Raw genomic sequence first — 17,164 nt, forward strand, 5'->3', positions numbered from 1 at the left:
GACCTTCCCTAAGATATTGCAGTGAAAATTGTTCTTCTTATATGGAATCTTGTGCTAATGTAGATTGATCAGCTGTGACATCATATTTCAGAAAACAGTTTTGCCAAGAATTACATATCCATTTCCCCAAACCTTTAAATAAACACTGCAAGACATCAGAGAGAGTTAGAAGTGAGAGACTCAGAAACAACTTTTTCTGCTGAGGAAATAAAGGTAAATTCAAAGCTTTTGATACTTGGACACTGAGTTCGTTTAGTTCACTATGAAACAAACTAAGCTGTTGCTATTTAAAAGAAGTAAAGATGAAAATAGATTGACGGTATGGCACCTGTTCTTCCTTCCACTGAAGTCCAGTTGCTTAAAATCCCGCTAATGGTAGTAACTGTAGCTGTATATTTCCTTCCAGGTACCAAGTCAGTGAAAGTGAATTCCTTAGCTTCTTTTGCAAGCCCTTTTTTAATGACAGTAAGGTCCCTGTCTCCCAGTGAAACGACATAGCTGTCCCATTCTGCAACAGGGGTCATCCACATGATGCTAAGTGAGGATTCATTGGCATGCTTCACACGGAGCTGGAGAACAGGCTCTGGAGCTGCAGAAGTGCACAAATATCACAACGAGAACAGAAATTTGTAGTGAACATACATATTGTAACTCCAGCTGCTATAAGGAATTAAGCTCTAAGCGTGACAGCACTAGAATACTTGTAGTGACAAGAAGATTCTTTACCTTTGTCTAGGAAGCAAACCTTACAAATATAATATTTGTGCTTTTCTTCCAATAAAGGGGTTGTGGCAGTAGACTTCAGTAATGCTTTATGGCTGTAATATTTAGATTTAAACTTACACCAGGGTATACATTTTTGGATGAATGGAAATTCAGTGAAGTCAGCAAGCCTCCTCTTGAACTGTGGGTGCTACACAGATATATAAAGCATTCATACCAGAAGATATACCTAGGCCCATTTAGCTGTGACCAAAAATCATGTAAATAATTGGGTTGGAGTGACATTCTGATTTTGCTGTGGTTTATAACTTACTGAAGTTGAGGGTTACTCCGAATTTACAGTGGTATAAAGGAAAGTATTTGGCCTTGCATCCATGAATTGCTGTGTGTTTGCATGTGTACACACGCCTGCACATGCACAGAGGAGGATACAAGGCATTTGTCAGTAAAGGTGGTCTTTTTGTCTCTTACTTTGAATTCGTATCACTGAAATACAACTCATTTTCCAAGACTGCGGGCTTACATGGGAGAAAATTAAATAAGAATAGGCCCTAATACCTACGCTTCATAACATGTACATTATGTACTTGACTGTGGGGTCAAACATAGCTGTGAAACAGCCACTGGTGCAAATTATTTATTGGACTGTGTCCTAATCTCTTAGCTGTGCCAACAAAACGTAACACCAGGAACTGAAATAAAATTATTCTGGATGTATATCAGAATACGTGAGATCAGAACTTTGCTTCCTCTGATAATGTTGGCTAGAAAAGTTAGCGGATGCTTCAGTTCTGTCACTTCTACTGGTCTTGCCATTGTGCAAAAATCAACAAAACGAAAATCCTCAAGGAGTGAAAGGTAAGGGTGTAGCAGGAAAGGAAGGCAACAGGAAGGATGAGAACAACACAGGGCCCCCCTACCTTATCTCACATTCTCCTGTGAGAAAAAGCTCAGGCTTTGCTTGATACTCTCCTCCAAGTCTTCTTGTTCTCTGAATTGCACTCATTTTGCATTCACAGAGCAGAATCATTAACAACTATATTGCAATTATTTTTTTAGTTTGAAGCAATCAATCAGATGTGGATTTGACTTACTCTAACATACTCCGAAAGAATTCCACTAATGTCACTGTAGTGCATATGGATTTTCTTTGGAAAGGCTGACTTGAACAGACTCATCACATTTGCTTTCTGGAGCAGAGGAGCTAGAATTGGGATTTTATGGAAGAGCAACACTAATAGACCTCAGCCAACTTTTGCTAACACTGGTGATACTACTTAGTTATGAAGGCTGGTAGGAAAACCAGCTTGCCACTGTACATACTGATGAGCAATACAGGAAGCTTGATACTGCTCTCTCTAGAGTGTACTTATATAGTGCACCTGCAACCAGCTACAACATGTAGCAATGAAATGTTTTAAGTGCCTTGGTTATGACAGAATGGTGATACGATTCCCCAAACTTTTACTAACAGTATATTTACTGTGATAATAACTGCTCCAAGTTTTCACAGAATTGCTAAAAAATACTTATTTCTATTGCTTACAAGGGAGCTCTTTTTCAGTGCATTAATAGTGAAATTCATTTGTAGATATCCAAAAACTATTTCTTTCTGATTGACCATAGAGCCTCACGGAACAGTCTACAGTTGCATGTTTCCCAGATGAGCGTGCTGACCTGTTCTCCCCGTGCAGTGAGTCCTGCTCTGCAGATTGCCACTCTCCACAATGAGCTCCACGTTGTACTGCCTCCCCGGGATGAGGCCCACGTCCTGGATGAGGTACTCCTTCGCGTCCTTCTCTATGGTGGTGTTGAGCACCACGGTGGAGTGGTTCCACAGGAGCAGGCGGTACCTCTCCCAGTCTCCCGCAGGGGGCAGCCAGTTCACCCGCAGAGACCTCAGCCAGCCACCACCACTGGCGCTCAGCTCAGAAACTTTCTGGGGAACTGAAATACAGAGATTAAGAGAGTAATTTTGAAGTAGGGAATCTCTGGCAAGAAATTACTGAACACTGGTGAAATTCAGCTCACAGCATAGCTATTGTAGGAATACTTAGATCAATTACAACAACATGAGGTATCTTGTGACATGGGAGAGCATTCATTTTAAAGATTATTTTTACTCTTCCCCACATAAACCACTCACTTTTTCACTGTTTTTTTACTGACATCAGAAATGGAGAACCCTTCATAGCTAGGGAAAATCTCCCACATGCATCTCGAGAATGAATCTTGCAGTGTTTTCAGTTAGCTTCCCAGTTGTTTCCTGGAGTTGATTAAGTTCACTTGGAACTTGTCAATCAATTTTTCGAAGCTAAGGCCAAAGCTTCAACCACTATGGGCCAAATTCTGGTGTCAACAACAGAAACACAATGGCTTCTTCCACAACAGGCTTGTGTGTCCTAGTCCTTCCCACTTGTAAGGCACCAAGGTTCAAACCTCAGTTCATTAAAGCTTCCACTCAGTCCTGTCCTCTGCTTGAGGGGTCCTGAATTTATGTGCTCGACCCTCCTACCCTACTAGGCTGTGGGCCACACTGGGATAGGGATCTGTCAGTTCTATGAAGGCTTTTCTGTTTTTCCCAGAATAATTAAACAGTAACCACACCAAGCGGGGAGGGGAAGACAGATGTACAGCATTAGGTGCCAGGATGCTCCCAGATCAGCATTACAGCCCTGACATCAGCAAGTATTAAATGTAAACTACAAGGCTAGAGTCATGCTGTCATGTTTTCTCTGGCTCAGTTAACATTTAATTACTCGGTACATAGCAAAGGATGGAGAGGTTTCAAACAGCACCACAAAATACTCAACAGCTTCACTTGCCACAGGCATAGCTGGATATCAAGGCTAGATCTCCCATATATGAACAAATATGGGAGATGGGTTTCAATAGCTGATCAAGTGGATAAAAGCACCCAGTGTCTTGTTTGGAAGTACTGATGTACTCACATCATATCAGAAAAAAAGTTCAGCCTTGCCAGATTGACTGGACATCATTATGCCCTTATGATCCAAAGTTTCAGTCCCCGAGATGTCCAGCACTTGCCATCATGCTCCTCAGCAGGCTCTGCTGCCTTAGGCATCCCTCTCGGCACAGAGCAAAGTGGATTATACTCTCAGGCACCCAGCTCTCCCCATGAATGACAGACAGATCCTAAGTGCCTCCTCAGCTCTTCAGTACCTAGACCTGGCAGCCTTGGTTTATAAATCTATCTTTAGGTCACACAGTACCTGCTGAGGTGACCCTGCTATCAAAGTTCTTGGAAACTACGGAAAAGAAAAATCAAGGAAAGGAGCTGCACATGTTCAGCATCTTTGGAAATGGCACTTCTAGATCCCCAACACTGACTAGGTCACATGTTCAGATATGAATGGTTTGAGGGAGGGCCTCAAGCTCTCCCTTTAGAAGGAAATGGTAATCTTAAAGGGGTTTAAAGCTAGGCTAGACAAACAAAAATGCCATACTTTGACTAGTCTGGCTTTGTAAAGCTCTTTGAGTCTGTTAAGTACAGGTATCTTCCAGCCTTATCATTCTGCACTGAGAATGGGGTAGCAGCTAGCTATGTTAAGGATGTTTCTGCCTTTCATATGGGATGTTTAGCTGTAAATGATAAATATTCTATTAAGCAAATACTCTGCTTTCTCTCTCTCTCACACACACACACACTTTTATATTTGCTGGCTCTGAGTCTTATTATCAATGTCTGTATGTATTCTTCACCCACTTACAAATTTTTCCCATCTAAATTCTAACTGGATTAGGCTGGCGTGGAAAAGATGAGATGCCTTTGTGGCCAGTAATGCTGTGAGAGAACTGCCAGGATTTTCAGGTTCAGAATTCATACAAGAGATATCTGAGAGGAAATTATACTTCTGAAAGAAAAGAAATAAAACATAACCCAACACTACCCAGACTCCTACATGCCTTCCATAGTCCATGCTGTTTGCAGTAAAGAAAGCTGAGGCCTAATCTTTTCCTATTTGTAGATTTGTTCTTGGAGCAAGGAATAATATTACAGCAAAAATTACTTAAAAATTCGCTAACAATTTGACTACATACAGGCTTCCCCGTGCTGTAACTCATTTTATATATTATGCTGAGATGAACTCAAGATAATAAAATTAGTCAGAAGTGGAATAGGGTGGAACGGTTTTGTCACAGGCTCACCCAGCTATAACGTCCCAAAATGCATCATTATTTCCTGTTCTCCAGCTATGCTGTAGCTGCTATTGGCTGCTGGGTTACTGTTGCCAGAGAGTCAGGAAGGGGTATTCCCGGAACAATACTGTGCTCTTTATCTTATTTTGCCTGGAACCCAAATCCTTTTGTCTCTTGCAATGATTTTCTGCAAGGCCAGCGTAGGCAAAAATAGCATTGGTTACAGTGTTCTTGCTGAAGCAGAAGACTTACATGTCCTGCCAGTTGCCATCTTATCAGTAAACAGTTCACCACTGATTGTGCGGGCAGTAACCTGATAAAGACGTCCTGGAGTTAGCTTGTCAAAGTGAGTCTCTGTGACGGGTGGCTGTACAGTTTTGACTTCTTTAACTGATCCAAGATGAAACAGAGTAATATTATAGAAACTGAGGCTTCCTGGAGGTCTTCTCCACTTAACTTTTAAAGTATCCAAGCTGTCATCATTAGTCACCGTCAAATCTAAGACTTCAGCTGGGGCTAAAAGGATAATAAAAAAGAAAATAAAACACTACAACCTCAGAACATACGAGACCTACTTTCAAACTGCAATAGTAAGTTTTGCTTTGAAATGGTTATAGGAGATCGAGTATGACTAATTGAGTATGAACAGTAGAAAGGGCTATAGCAAAACACAGTGCAACTGGACCCAGTCCTGTTTAAAATAATCTGCTCCAGAAGTGGAATCTCTTACGATGTCCATAGTTACGCTGGTCATTTTGACTGTAAAACAAAACAAGGCCCATGCTCCTAAGAATGGAGATGTCTGCATATATGTCAGCAGAGTAAACACTGTAGCATCTTTGGAGAAATGCCAGACTTCCACCGGATTATGTGGGACTGGATTCAAACTCATTTATTCTATCTTTTAACCAAAAGCAAAGCACAACCACCTCCAATATCTTCATTTACAGGCAAGGAGCACTCTAGATATTGAAATGGAGGATCATAGTGGATTCTAGATGGCATGTTTTTATGTTCTGAGTAAACTTGTGAGATTTACAATTTTTGCATCTCGTAACAGGAAGAAATCAAGAATTCTGGAGAAATAAAATGATAGAATCCCCAGAATGGCCAACGTTAGGTGACAACAGCACTCATCTGTGTGCCCTAAGCATTGCAATATTGTTCACTCAATATTAAATTATATTTACAAGGTAAGGTTTCTGTAAGAGAAACTAGACCTACAGTTTTCTATAAATTAGGAAAAGCAGGGGCATGACCCTGTTTCTGCTGACATGAGTGCTTCAACCACTGGTCTCTAGCAGAATGTCATTTTATCTTTCTTCCTACGATCACAAACTCTATTCTGAAAAATCTTCCTGAAAAAGACTTTATCATTGAAACTGTTTCTGCGAATCAATACTTTTCTGTGGAAAAAAAAATTCTATTTTAAAGTTTTTGACCTACTCTTTTTATTCTCCCCCCTCCCCCTCGCTTCCTCTTCTAAGGTGCGGCTATTTTGCAATCCACAAGGGAAAAAAAGCCACAGGAAATAATTTTTAGTGAAACTCATAAGCTCTACATCTCCCCTGCAGTTAAGTAAGAAACATGAAGTTAAACCTTCTTCCACATTGTGAAATAACTGGACCAGACACTGTCTCAGTTCACTGCAGCAGTCAAATGGACCTCTTTCACAGATGGGAGGTGATACCAAGACACTTGGGCTCAGATTGTTAACTGCTAACATTGCAATATTAATTAAACACTTAATGGAGCTGCCTAAATTATCTGTGCAGCCAAGTTAGCTGGTAAATTAGCTTGGGGTCCCTCTATAGCCTTTGGAGAGAAGCATCTGCAGAGGGTAACTCAGTCACTGAAGTTTGGGAACACAGGCTGGAACATGATCCATTCATTATTCTGAAATACCTCTTGTAATGTTACTAGATTACAGCCTTAGCTTCCCATCCTGTTGTGTCAAATGCCAAAATCATACCTGTCCTAACTGTTTGAAAACTGCTGCTTTCCAGTCCTGCAGCCTGGCTGATGACAGAGAGGTTATACAGGTGCCCAGCTGTAAGTCCAGAAAAAGTGTAAGAAGTCAAGGGATCTTCTTGGTCAATCTCACGAACAGGGACATGATTATCCAGTAACACCAGCCTGTATCGATCCACGTGCCCAGTACCAGGAGACCAGGAAGCATGGATAGTGTCTGTCTTGACACTGACTTGAATATTTTTCACAGGGGATGGTACTGTTGGAATTAAAAAAAAAAAAAAGAGATGCTTAAGGCTTAATGGTTATTTTCACAATTTCAGCAAGTTTGAACAGATTAACTCTTGAAATATGCTGAGTTTCTTCAGGGTTAGTGAAAAGCCAGCCCCTGATTTATGGCCAAATATGTCATGACAACGTTCCTCCATGCTTAGGAAATGACTCCTAATGTTAGTCAGAGATTCATGTTTTGTTTATTTTTATTTATAACGAAGAGATTCTTATATATATATATCTTGTCAAGTAGAAGAATTATATATATGCTTTAATTTCAAAATGGAGAACTGCAAAATACTGTAGGGAGTTTACTTAGACGAACTACAACAAAAGAAGTCCTACCAGTAAATCCACTTATGTGAAGTTCAGGGGTACTCTTATTTCCAGCAACTGCATTAAGGACGATATTATATTTATTCCCAGGGATGAGACTGGAAAAAGTATTTTCCATTCTTGACATTCTTCCTGGTATGGTGACTTCTTGTATTTTTTTATTATTGTGATCGGACAATAGTAGCTTATACAAGTCCACCTTTCCTGGAGAAGGATCCCACCAAACCTGTAAGCTTGTGAGTGTAGTTTTTTCCTTATTAATTTCAAATCGAGGTGGTGGCAAGGGATCTGTAATTAGAAAAATATACCATAAAACAAAAAATGATATTTCTTGGGTTGGGATTGTGTGAAGTTTACATGTCAGCACAAAAAACTTCAAAAGTTCCCCCTTTGTCATCATCCTGCTGCAAACGTTCATCAAAAAGTCTATTTCTTTCCACTTCTCAACATCATATCACCAGAACTGGCCTACAGGAAAGCCCTGCAGAATTCAGAAATGTGTGTTTGTTCATATGTACACACACGCACGCACACACACACGTACAGAGATGCACTTGCAGTTGGGGTTGGAAATAATGAGCTTGAAAATCTGCTGATAGCAAAACTGTAACAACTATATTAGAAAACAGCAAACATGAAAAACCAGCAAATTATACAATGCCTCAGTTTAATGTAGCTCTACAGATACAGCGGTACCAATGGCTTCTGTTTCCTTGCGCTTACCTAAACCCTTTATTATTGATGAGTCTTGTTAACTGAATATGTAGCACTAAGATGATAAAAAAAAATACACGCTTATTTCAGGCTTTCTCAGTTGTTGAGCTGATCACGAGCGCTTACACATTTAGACCGATGCCACGTGCAAAGTATTAAGGGCAGCAATCTTCTAGGTTTGAGCATTACCTTCAACCACTTTAAACAGCTTCTGACAGAATATGTTTCTGCTCTGCTGTAGTATTGTCCATATAAATTTAAAAAAACCACAATACACTGGGTCAGTTTTTAAGAAATATTCTTAACTAGGGCTATTCTCTGAGAAATTTAGTGGTTCCTGTATTGTTTACGGAGTAGCTATCAAGTAAAATTACCTGTAAAATAGCACATGCTCTACAAGGATGGCAACCATTGACCAAAACAAAAGACTCTGGTTGCTTGTATTCTCCAGGACTATTTCACCTCCCACAAGACTTTACGCAAATCAAAAGAAATATATGTTGAGGTACTAAGGCATTGACATTTATGTCTCCTAATAACATTAAGCAATTGCATATTAAAAAGGTACGTTAAAACAACCCAAAGCAGCAAAATCAAGCACTCACAAGCTACGAACTTATAGAATAGAGGTTACCCAACAACTTGACAACTTGATTTGGCTTCTGCATGAGTATGCTCTAGGGTAATCTCACCTAGCATCAAACAGGGAGCCTGTGTGGCACATCCAGGCTGAGAACCAAGGTCTCTATTGTATCAGCAGTGCCTTAAACACAGAATAAAACTCTTTCCTATGCAGCACTGCTGCCCGGTTCCTCACAAAAGGCAGAGGAAAGGGTGTGAGATCACATAATTAAAAACTGCACTGTAACGGCTGAAAGGGCAAAGTCAAAACTGACCCCTCCTCAAAGGAACAGCAGTATCAGTATCGTGGGGCTAGTAGCCTTGACGCTGCTCTTCCTCAAAGCCTGGGGTGTACAAAGGGTTTAATTGCTTCAGCTCTGCTGAGGATATACTAGTGCCAAGTTTTGGTGGTATACTTGTCAGTCAAGCACAGTCGGAAATTCAGGGTAAAAATACTGTGTGCCTTTGAATCCAGTTCTCTGCTTGAATTCAGACTCCTGCTTCAGACCACAGAGACACTAACGCTCTTCAAAAAAAGAAATGAAAATTAAATTAAGAAAAATCAATAAAGAAAAATAACTACCTTCCTTTATTGACCTCTTTTTTACGGCCAAACTACTTCTGCTTACAGCTGAAAAAAAATTAAAACTCAAGTCAAAGACAAGGCACACCAAACTTCAGGCCAAACAGTTAAAACTTGACCAAGTTCAGCGACTGAAACAGGAGATTTTAATGAAAAGTGTCAGGAAATCTTAACAATAGGCTTGACTGCTAGCTCCACCTATAATATATACTAATCCACTAAAGACTATTATGCTGGCAAAAGTGAATAGCAGGAGTACAAACTTGTTCCTTGAAGGCAATTGTTCTAATCAGAAAAGGTCAAACTTTGGGAGTCAGAAATAAATTCCAGTACTATATATGGTCAGATGCACAGACAGCTGAAAAAAAAAAATTAATTTGACTGACAGCAAGAGAACAGTCATGACAATTGTCAAGAAGTTTAATTCTCGCTCCACCAACAGTTAGGATTAGGTTAACTGTTGATTAGTCCTGCAAAAGCAATCAATATTATTAATCCACGTTATTTGTCAAATTCCACGGAAGAGGACACCTCCAACGCTTTTTGCAGCGTGCATTCTGTCTTCTAAGGTGTATTAACCAAAAAGGGGTTGCGTGCCTAGAAGGTGAAGTTCAGAAATGCAGACTTTATCTAATCTATCTGGCCCAGAAAACAAAACACTCAGTGCTCTGTGCATCCGCTAGAACAAAGGAACAATGAGATTGGGAAGTGCCTGGGCTGGAAGAGCCCTGGATGGAAACAAACACTTAAAAAGCCATTTACATTGTTATACAAGTCTTTGCTGGCAACAGTACAACACTGATATATCACAGAAATAAAATATTTTCACAAAGATAATTTTAAACCATTTAATACTATATGAATTAATGTCCCCTGGTCCACAAAGTAGTCTTCCAGAAGACTTAATGTTTGAATTCCACTGCACCTCCACTTTCACTTCTGGGGAAGATAATTTACTTTGTGTGCACAGCTGCTCTATTTTCTAGAAAGGACAGATATGGTTACATCCAGTCCCAACGACATGATTCACAGAGACAGTTGTAAGTGTAGGAACGCCCCTGCCTTATCAAAGAGATAAGAATAACAGAGAGATACGAGCCCAGGACTAGGAACAGGGAATTCTTGATTTCCAGTCCCAGCTATCTTTGACTCCTACCAAATCACTTAGTTTTTCCTAGTTTTCCCTTTTCATAAAACAGCAACCATTACCTAGTTCACAAGGATTTTTCTGAAGATTAAGTAAAGAGTTTTCATTTCTCTCTTCTTAAGTATGGACATACATTTCTTTGGGAAGACATGCATAATCTTTATAACAAGCTACACTTACTTATTTTCTATTTGTACTCTGCCTCTTGAGGCAATGATCCTATGCATGACATGATACAGCGTATAGTCAGGGCCGTGTCATAACAGGTGTTTCTACAGATGGCTAATAAATCCCAAACAATTTGAAATTTACAGGAGTGAATGCATGGCCAAACCATGCTTCTGGCTTTTACAGAGCTCTGTGTTGCAACAGAAAAATAATCTGCCAGTCCGTACCATGGAAGGTAGACTTTTTAACCTCTTTTCATTAAAAAATTTAATGATCTTTCTGACAAAATTTTCTTTGCCTGTTAGCTGTCTCAGCACAGGTTCCTTGGATTAGGCAGTAACAAAATCTATCACTACAATACTTTAGTGTAAAACAATATTGAGAATAGAAGCCTGTTTAAAAAGATTTATTTGAAAGAAGAGGAATTTCCAAGACTTTTCTCATGGATCTCCAGACCATTTTACTTCCAAATTTTGGCATATGCAATGGTCATACATTAGACTGTAATTTAGAATTTGTTCATATGCTGGTATTTTTAACTAAAATTTTAAAGACCTAGAGGCATTCACTGAAAACACACAACTGAAATACATGGTTATGCTGATGCACAGACATTTGGAGAATTAAGGGCTTAAAAGTATTTTATTTGAAAATGAGAAAGACACAATGCTACTATCCTTTCTCATATAGCAACTCTTAGTCACAGAAATAGTTTAACTGAAATCAATAAAAAAAAAGATAACAACAAAGGACCAACAGGTGCATGTGTTCTCACAACTTTACCATGTCAATCACATGTTTTAGCTGTACGGGCTTATATACTATTTTATGTATGTATATTAAAAAAACATACCAAACAGTAGTAGTAATACAAAATATACCAGCTATGCAGACTTGGTGCCTGCTAACGTCTGTAATCTCAGGTTTGCAGTGGAAAATTTATCTGTAGCTCAGAGCTGATAAATGGTCTTACCAACTTTTTTTTCATTTCCTACTGTCCCAAAATAGCACAACTACCAAACATTTTATGTGTGTTTGTATGTCTGTGTATACATGGCTTATATAGTGCTATATGACCATATTTTCCATGGTTTTGTTGGAGCAATTTTAGTTCCATTCCAGAGGATTAACTACTTGGCTTTTTAAATCAATAATCTGTAGATCAACATTTCTTGACTAAATATTCTCTGAGGATCAGATATTACTTGAGAGTTTACACAGTCTAGGCGAACTGCACACTTACTCTATTGGAATATCAAACCTGTAAACAGCATAGTCTTAATGTATTGTCATAACTGTGATGTTAATGTATAACTAACTCTCAAAATGTCAAATTAAGTTAAGGATTTGGTCCTCTCTAAACCTTTCCATTAGAATTGCAACAGTTATAGTACATGCTATCCATTGGTTTCGCCTTAAATCTTTAATCAGAATAGATCCCGCTCAAAATTTAACAATATATTTTGGATTTTATAAGTTTAGCTACTCTATCACTTTGTACAAGAAACATGATGAAAAAGTGAACTCAGAACAGGAACGAGCTTACGGAAAATCTTGGCAGGACTGAATCTCGGCAGGAGTAAAAAGTTAAAGTTTCAGCACTAGGCATATAAAAAGTGAATTGCTCTGTGTATATTTACTGTATCAAGAAGATAAAAATAGTCAAAATGGATAACTCATTTTGCAAAATCAAACACCTGCGATGGGATTCCTCTCACTTAACTTCAACCATCCAAATTTCAGGTGTCTGGTTTAACCTTGGCACGCCAGTGGGGAAAGACGGGCACCTCCAAAGGGCACCTTAGCCCATCATTCTCAGTTATAGAGCTCAGGAGGGGAACCTCATTCAGTACCAAGGTCAGACCCCATATTTTAGACGGCTAACGAACAAAAATCCCACCCACAATAGCTCAGTTCTGCTGTTATTCAAATCAGTAGGAATTTTATTTTATAATATGGCTTAAAATATTGGTCACACTTCCATACTCACAGGATAGCTTCCAGGAGCATATATGCCTGTGGGCATTCAGTCTCAGTACCTCAAAGGAAACCACTGACAGCAAAAGTTACTAAGAAACAGGTGAGGAAGAAAACTAGTTTAAAATGCTGCCCCTAGTGGAAACATACCCTTAATAACCCTCTTAAAACTGGACCTGGCTTTAGATTGAAATACATGGTATTGACAGTACAACATAGGTTGTTGAGGTGCACAGAAAATCCTACGCATTTCTTAGGAAAAATGAAACTGTAAAAACTTTGGAGCTAATTGCTTATTTTACATATGTTCCAGTGATGCAACAGATGTGACTGAATTCAGTTGAATGAGGAACCATGGAGCAATCCGAGTACCTGTCCTCGTAGGAAACTTCCGCAGTTCCTCTGTTCATGTTTCATGCTTTTAGCTGATCTCTGCTATCTAAAACTCAAACACCAACCAGACTTCAGCTACGGTCAACTAATTTGCCCAACGTCAATTTGAAGTTTAACCAGTTTAACCTCTGGCATCGACTACATAATATGACTATTATCAACAGTTGCTTCAGTCCCTTCTATCATCTTACAGTCTTGCAAAATCTATTTACCAAAAAAAAGTCATAAATGACATATATGAACTTCTGTCTAAATGATCATACATTAATCAACACGCTGTCTAATTTGCTCTCCTTTTCTCTGCTTCTACTCAAGCGTTCAGAAAGAGATCTCTAACATCCAGCAACGAGGTGATCTGTGCCTGTCATTCTGATAACAGCTGACTTAATCCATTTTCAAATTATAGGTCATCAACATTAAAATCAGTTGGCACAATGAATGATATAGATTTAAATCACTGTTTCTATGGAAACCATTGCTCCTTTTTACCAAGTGACACCACTCCTGCTCAACGCATAGCTATCACACCAGCAGACTTGTCACTAGACTTTTTAAATTTGAATTGCCAACGGCAGTTAATGCAGAGCACTTAGTGCATTCGTACGGTTACTGCAGGAAAGGAGGGCTGACCCTAAATGATGTATCCAAGCTGGTAACAGGTGAGTATTCAGCTACTGTTACCTTCAGATATCCACTAATACTGCAATACCTCTCCGAAGCTAAGGCTTGAGGAACGAATCAGGGATGCATGTAGCGATGGACGTTATTTTAGACACCTCCGTTTTGAGTCTCAAGTAAGAGGTTGCACAAAACTATATTTCACCCTCTGTTAAAAAAGCACTACTACATATAGGAAGAGTCCAGTTCTTCCGTCAACTGAAGTCAGTTGTTCTATGTAGTTATTTGCTTCATGGCTTTCAGCTGTTTGTGAGCAAACACACACACACACACACACGCACGCACACGCACACCCAGACAAGGGGGGTTCCTTTGGCAGCCCACTGGCAGGTTGCAGGAACACTTTTATAGCCAGGCACGCATGCATGCCGGTGCCTGAGCACCACTGGTCCATCGTGACACCTCACCGGTTGTGTTCAAAGCAAATGTACACTCATTTTTACTTTTATTACCGTAACAATGTTCGGGGGGAGAGGGGGATATACTCATTTTAAAGAGCTGTCACCCAACTTCTACTACGCGCTGAAGCCAAACTGGCTCGGAAGTTCCAGCCTACATTTTCTGTCTGACTACCACGAGGCAGACTAAAAGCAGCATAAACGGGCCGGAATCGTGATTTACCCTCGAACAAGACCCACTCGTCACGAAAGGGACCGTACGTTAAAGGCAAGAGATCCGCCGCCCCCGCCCGAGGGAGGGGGCAGCCTGCCGCGCCCTTACCTGTGCGCACGGAGAGGTTGGTGGCTTCCTCGCCGGAGAGCGGCTGGATGCGCAGGCGGTACAGCGTGCCGGCCGCCAGGCCCTGGCAGGCGCCGCCGTAGGAGCCGTCGCCGCCGTGGCCGTGGCCGCGGCCGTCAGCGTGGGGCTGGCAGGCGGCGGCGGCGCCGTCCTCGGAGCGGGCGGCCAGGCTGAAATTGCAGGCGGGGGCCGCGGAGCTCCACCGCAGCCACACGGACGAGCCGGCCAGCCGCCACGCCGTCACGTTGGCGCTGCATCCCGCCGCCTGCCCGCGCCCGGCCTGCGGGAGGAGCGGAGAGACGGTGAGAGGCCCCGTGGGAGCGGCGGAGCGCGCAGCCCCGACGCGTGGCCCGCGGGGCCGGCAGCCCGGCGAGGGCGCCTCGCCCGCCCCCCGCAGCTCACCTGAGCGAGGGCCAGCGCAACCCACACGGCGAATCCCGCTCCATAGCTCAGCATTGCCCCCGGGTTTTATTTGCCAAAACCCTTGGCGGGGAGGGTAGAGGGGGAGGGGGGAAATGAATGCAGAAGCGCAGTGGTCGCCACCGGCACCCCCTCCCCCCCCGGTCCCCCTCCCTCCCCCGGCCCCGCCGCGGCCGCCGAGCCCTCCGCCGGGCCGCCCGCTTGTGGCATGCGCTCGGCGCTGCCTGGCCGCGGCCGCCTCGCCGCCACGGGCGGTGCGCAGGGGGCTGCCGGCCGCCCGGCCGCCGGCTGCGGCGGCGGAGGAGGCAGCAGCGGCGGCGGCGGCGGCGGCAGGAGGAGCGGGAGGCGGAGGCGGCGGAGGAGGCGGCAGCCGCTTCCCACGCTGCCATTCTGACCCGGGCTGACTCCGCCGGAGCCCTTTCCGCGGACTTCCGCAATCAAAAGGCAATTTCCTCGCCTCTCGTGGCGGGGGCGGAGGGTGCGGGGGGGGGGGGGGGACCGGCCGGCGGGGGCGGCGCTGCGGGACCGGCCGCTGCGGGACCGGCCGCTGCGCCCGCCCCGCGCCCCCGGCCCGGCCCGGCCGCCCCTGGCTGCTGCGGCTGCCTCCCCCTCCCCCGGCCCTCGCCGCAGCGCCCTTCACTTTCCTCTGGGCCCCCTCTCCCACCCCACCGCTCTTCCTTCCTCGCCGCTTCCTCCCTCCTCCGCTTTCCCCCGGGGATCCTTTCCCAGCGCCGTTTTTGGCTCGCCGCGGGCCCCTCGCCCCCCCTCGCTCGGGCCGGGTGCCCCGTGCAGGGGGGTCCGCACCGCGCTGCGCCTCGTGCCCGCCGCGCCGGGCCTCGTGCCCCTTGGTGTCCCTTGCGCCTCGCACCTGCCGCACCTGGTGCCCAGCCGCCCCTCGCCTCGCGCTGGCCGTGCCTCCTCCTACCTGCCCCGCTGACCATCCTACCGGCCGCGCTTCACACCTGCCTCGTACCGGCCACGCTTCGCCCTCGCCTCGCGCCTGCCTTGTCTCGCGCGCACCTCGCCTTGAGGCCACCTCGTCTCGCCCTCGAGCTGGCCTCCCAGCGGCACCATCTCCCAGCCCCCCGGCGCTAGCCTGTGCCGTCCCTAGACGGCACTCCGACTCTGCGTCCTCACCGCTCGTGTTTCTGCTGGAGGGTGTCCCCTCTGCGGCTTAGCAGGGGCTGCACAAGCCCCTCTCGCTCTAGGGCTCCCTGAGGAGGACCTCGGGGCGTGTGGGCTTAGCTGGAGACCACCAAGGCCTCCGTCCTCTCAGGGCGCTGCCAGAGATGTGCAGCCAGGAGGCACCTGGCAGAGCCTGCCATGGAGCTGCTCCCCTCGGCCCCACGGCCGCACTGGCGGCGGAGCAGCTCGTGCACCAACGGCCAGGTCATCTCTGCTCGTTGTTTGGTTCTGCATCCAGTTCTGTCCTTGAAACAGTCTCCGTCCCAGTCCCCTGAATAACTCCCAGCCTAAAATTAACACACCACCGCAAGCAAGAAAGTCGCCACAGTTTTCAGACAGTGCAAAACGAGCTGAGCGCACCTCCGAATTTGGAAACAGCCGCAGCACAACGCTCCGTTTCTGCCATGCACACCCATTTCCTTTTATTTAGCTTTCAGCCTTTTAAAACTCCTATATATTTGTATTGGGGGGGGGGGAGGACAAGGAAGAAGAAACATAACTAAAATTCAGACCTTCAAATATTCAAAGAGTCAATAACTTAGCAGTTATTGGGTAAATTTGTGATTGCATAAAGGGGGAGGACTGTGGCAGTTACTGTCTTTGCACAGGAACGTGGCACATTTCTGCGGCGTTCTGTACTGTATGGTGCACATGGGATTTAAACTTTTAAAAGCAGCACCTCCAGCAAATTCATCAGCATCTCTCTTTCATTTGTGGTCCCATTTTGATACTCAGGTAGAAAAAGGTGCTGTGGTTTAAAAATGTTAGTCTGCCCTTTGAGGGGACTGCTACTATAGGATTTTTCTGGGCATCAGGCTGTCAAGCAAGATACAAACACCTGGAAAACCTTAGCTCTCATTCTTGCAGTCAGAGAGCGGAGTGTTGCCCAGCCCCTGTGGAAAGCTTCATTTCTCTCAGTGGAGCTCTGTGCCTGGTCCTAGTGACATGGTGTAGAAAGTGCTGGGCTTTAACCTGCAAGGGCTCATGATGACTTTTAAATTTATGATTAATAACCTGAAGTGATGATACAAATATGTGTTGATTAGTTAATTCTCAAGCCCATTACAAAACAAGAT

General features: G+C 43.8%; 1 protein-coding gene across 4 annotated transcripts in view; it reads right to left on the bottom strand.

Moving 5' to 3' along the window:
• The window catches only part of PTPRB (protein tyrosine phosphatase receptor type B), a 69,693-nt gene that overhangs the window by 36,812 nt on the left and 15,717 nt on the right, over positions 1–17,164 (bottom strand). For 3 of the 4 annotated variants that reach the window (XM_009669591.2, XM_068935600.1, XM_068935592.1), the window contains exons 4-9: positions 14,466–14,763; positions 7,474–7,752; positions 6,857–7,114; positions 5,137–5,400; positions 2,401–2,670; positions 329–589 (exon numbers count right to left, since the gene is read on the bottom strand). In XM_009669591.2, coding sequence (XP_009667886.2) covers positions 329–589; positions 2,401–2,670; positions 5,137–5,400; positions 6,857–7,114; positions 7,474–7,752; positions 14,466–14,763 — 1,630 coding nt within the window. Of the gene's footprint in view, positions 1–328; positions 590–2,400; positions 2,671–5,136; positions 5,401–6,856; positions 7,115–7,473; positions 7,753–14,465; positions 14,764–14,885; positions 15,038–17,164 lie in introns of those variants that run through there. The other variant, XM_068935609.1, reaches the window with a different exon arrangement.

This window comes from Struthio camelus, chromosome 1 (genome assembly GCF_040807025.1).
Source record: "Struthio camelus isolate bStrCam1 chromosome 1, bStrCam1.hap1, whole genome shotgun sequence".
Classification (NCBI taxonomy): domain Eukaryota; kingdom Metazoa; phylum Chordata; class Aves; order Struthioniformes; family Struthionidae; genus Struthio; species Struthio camelus.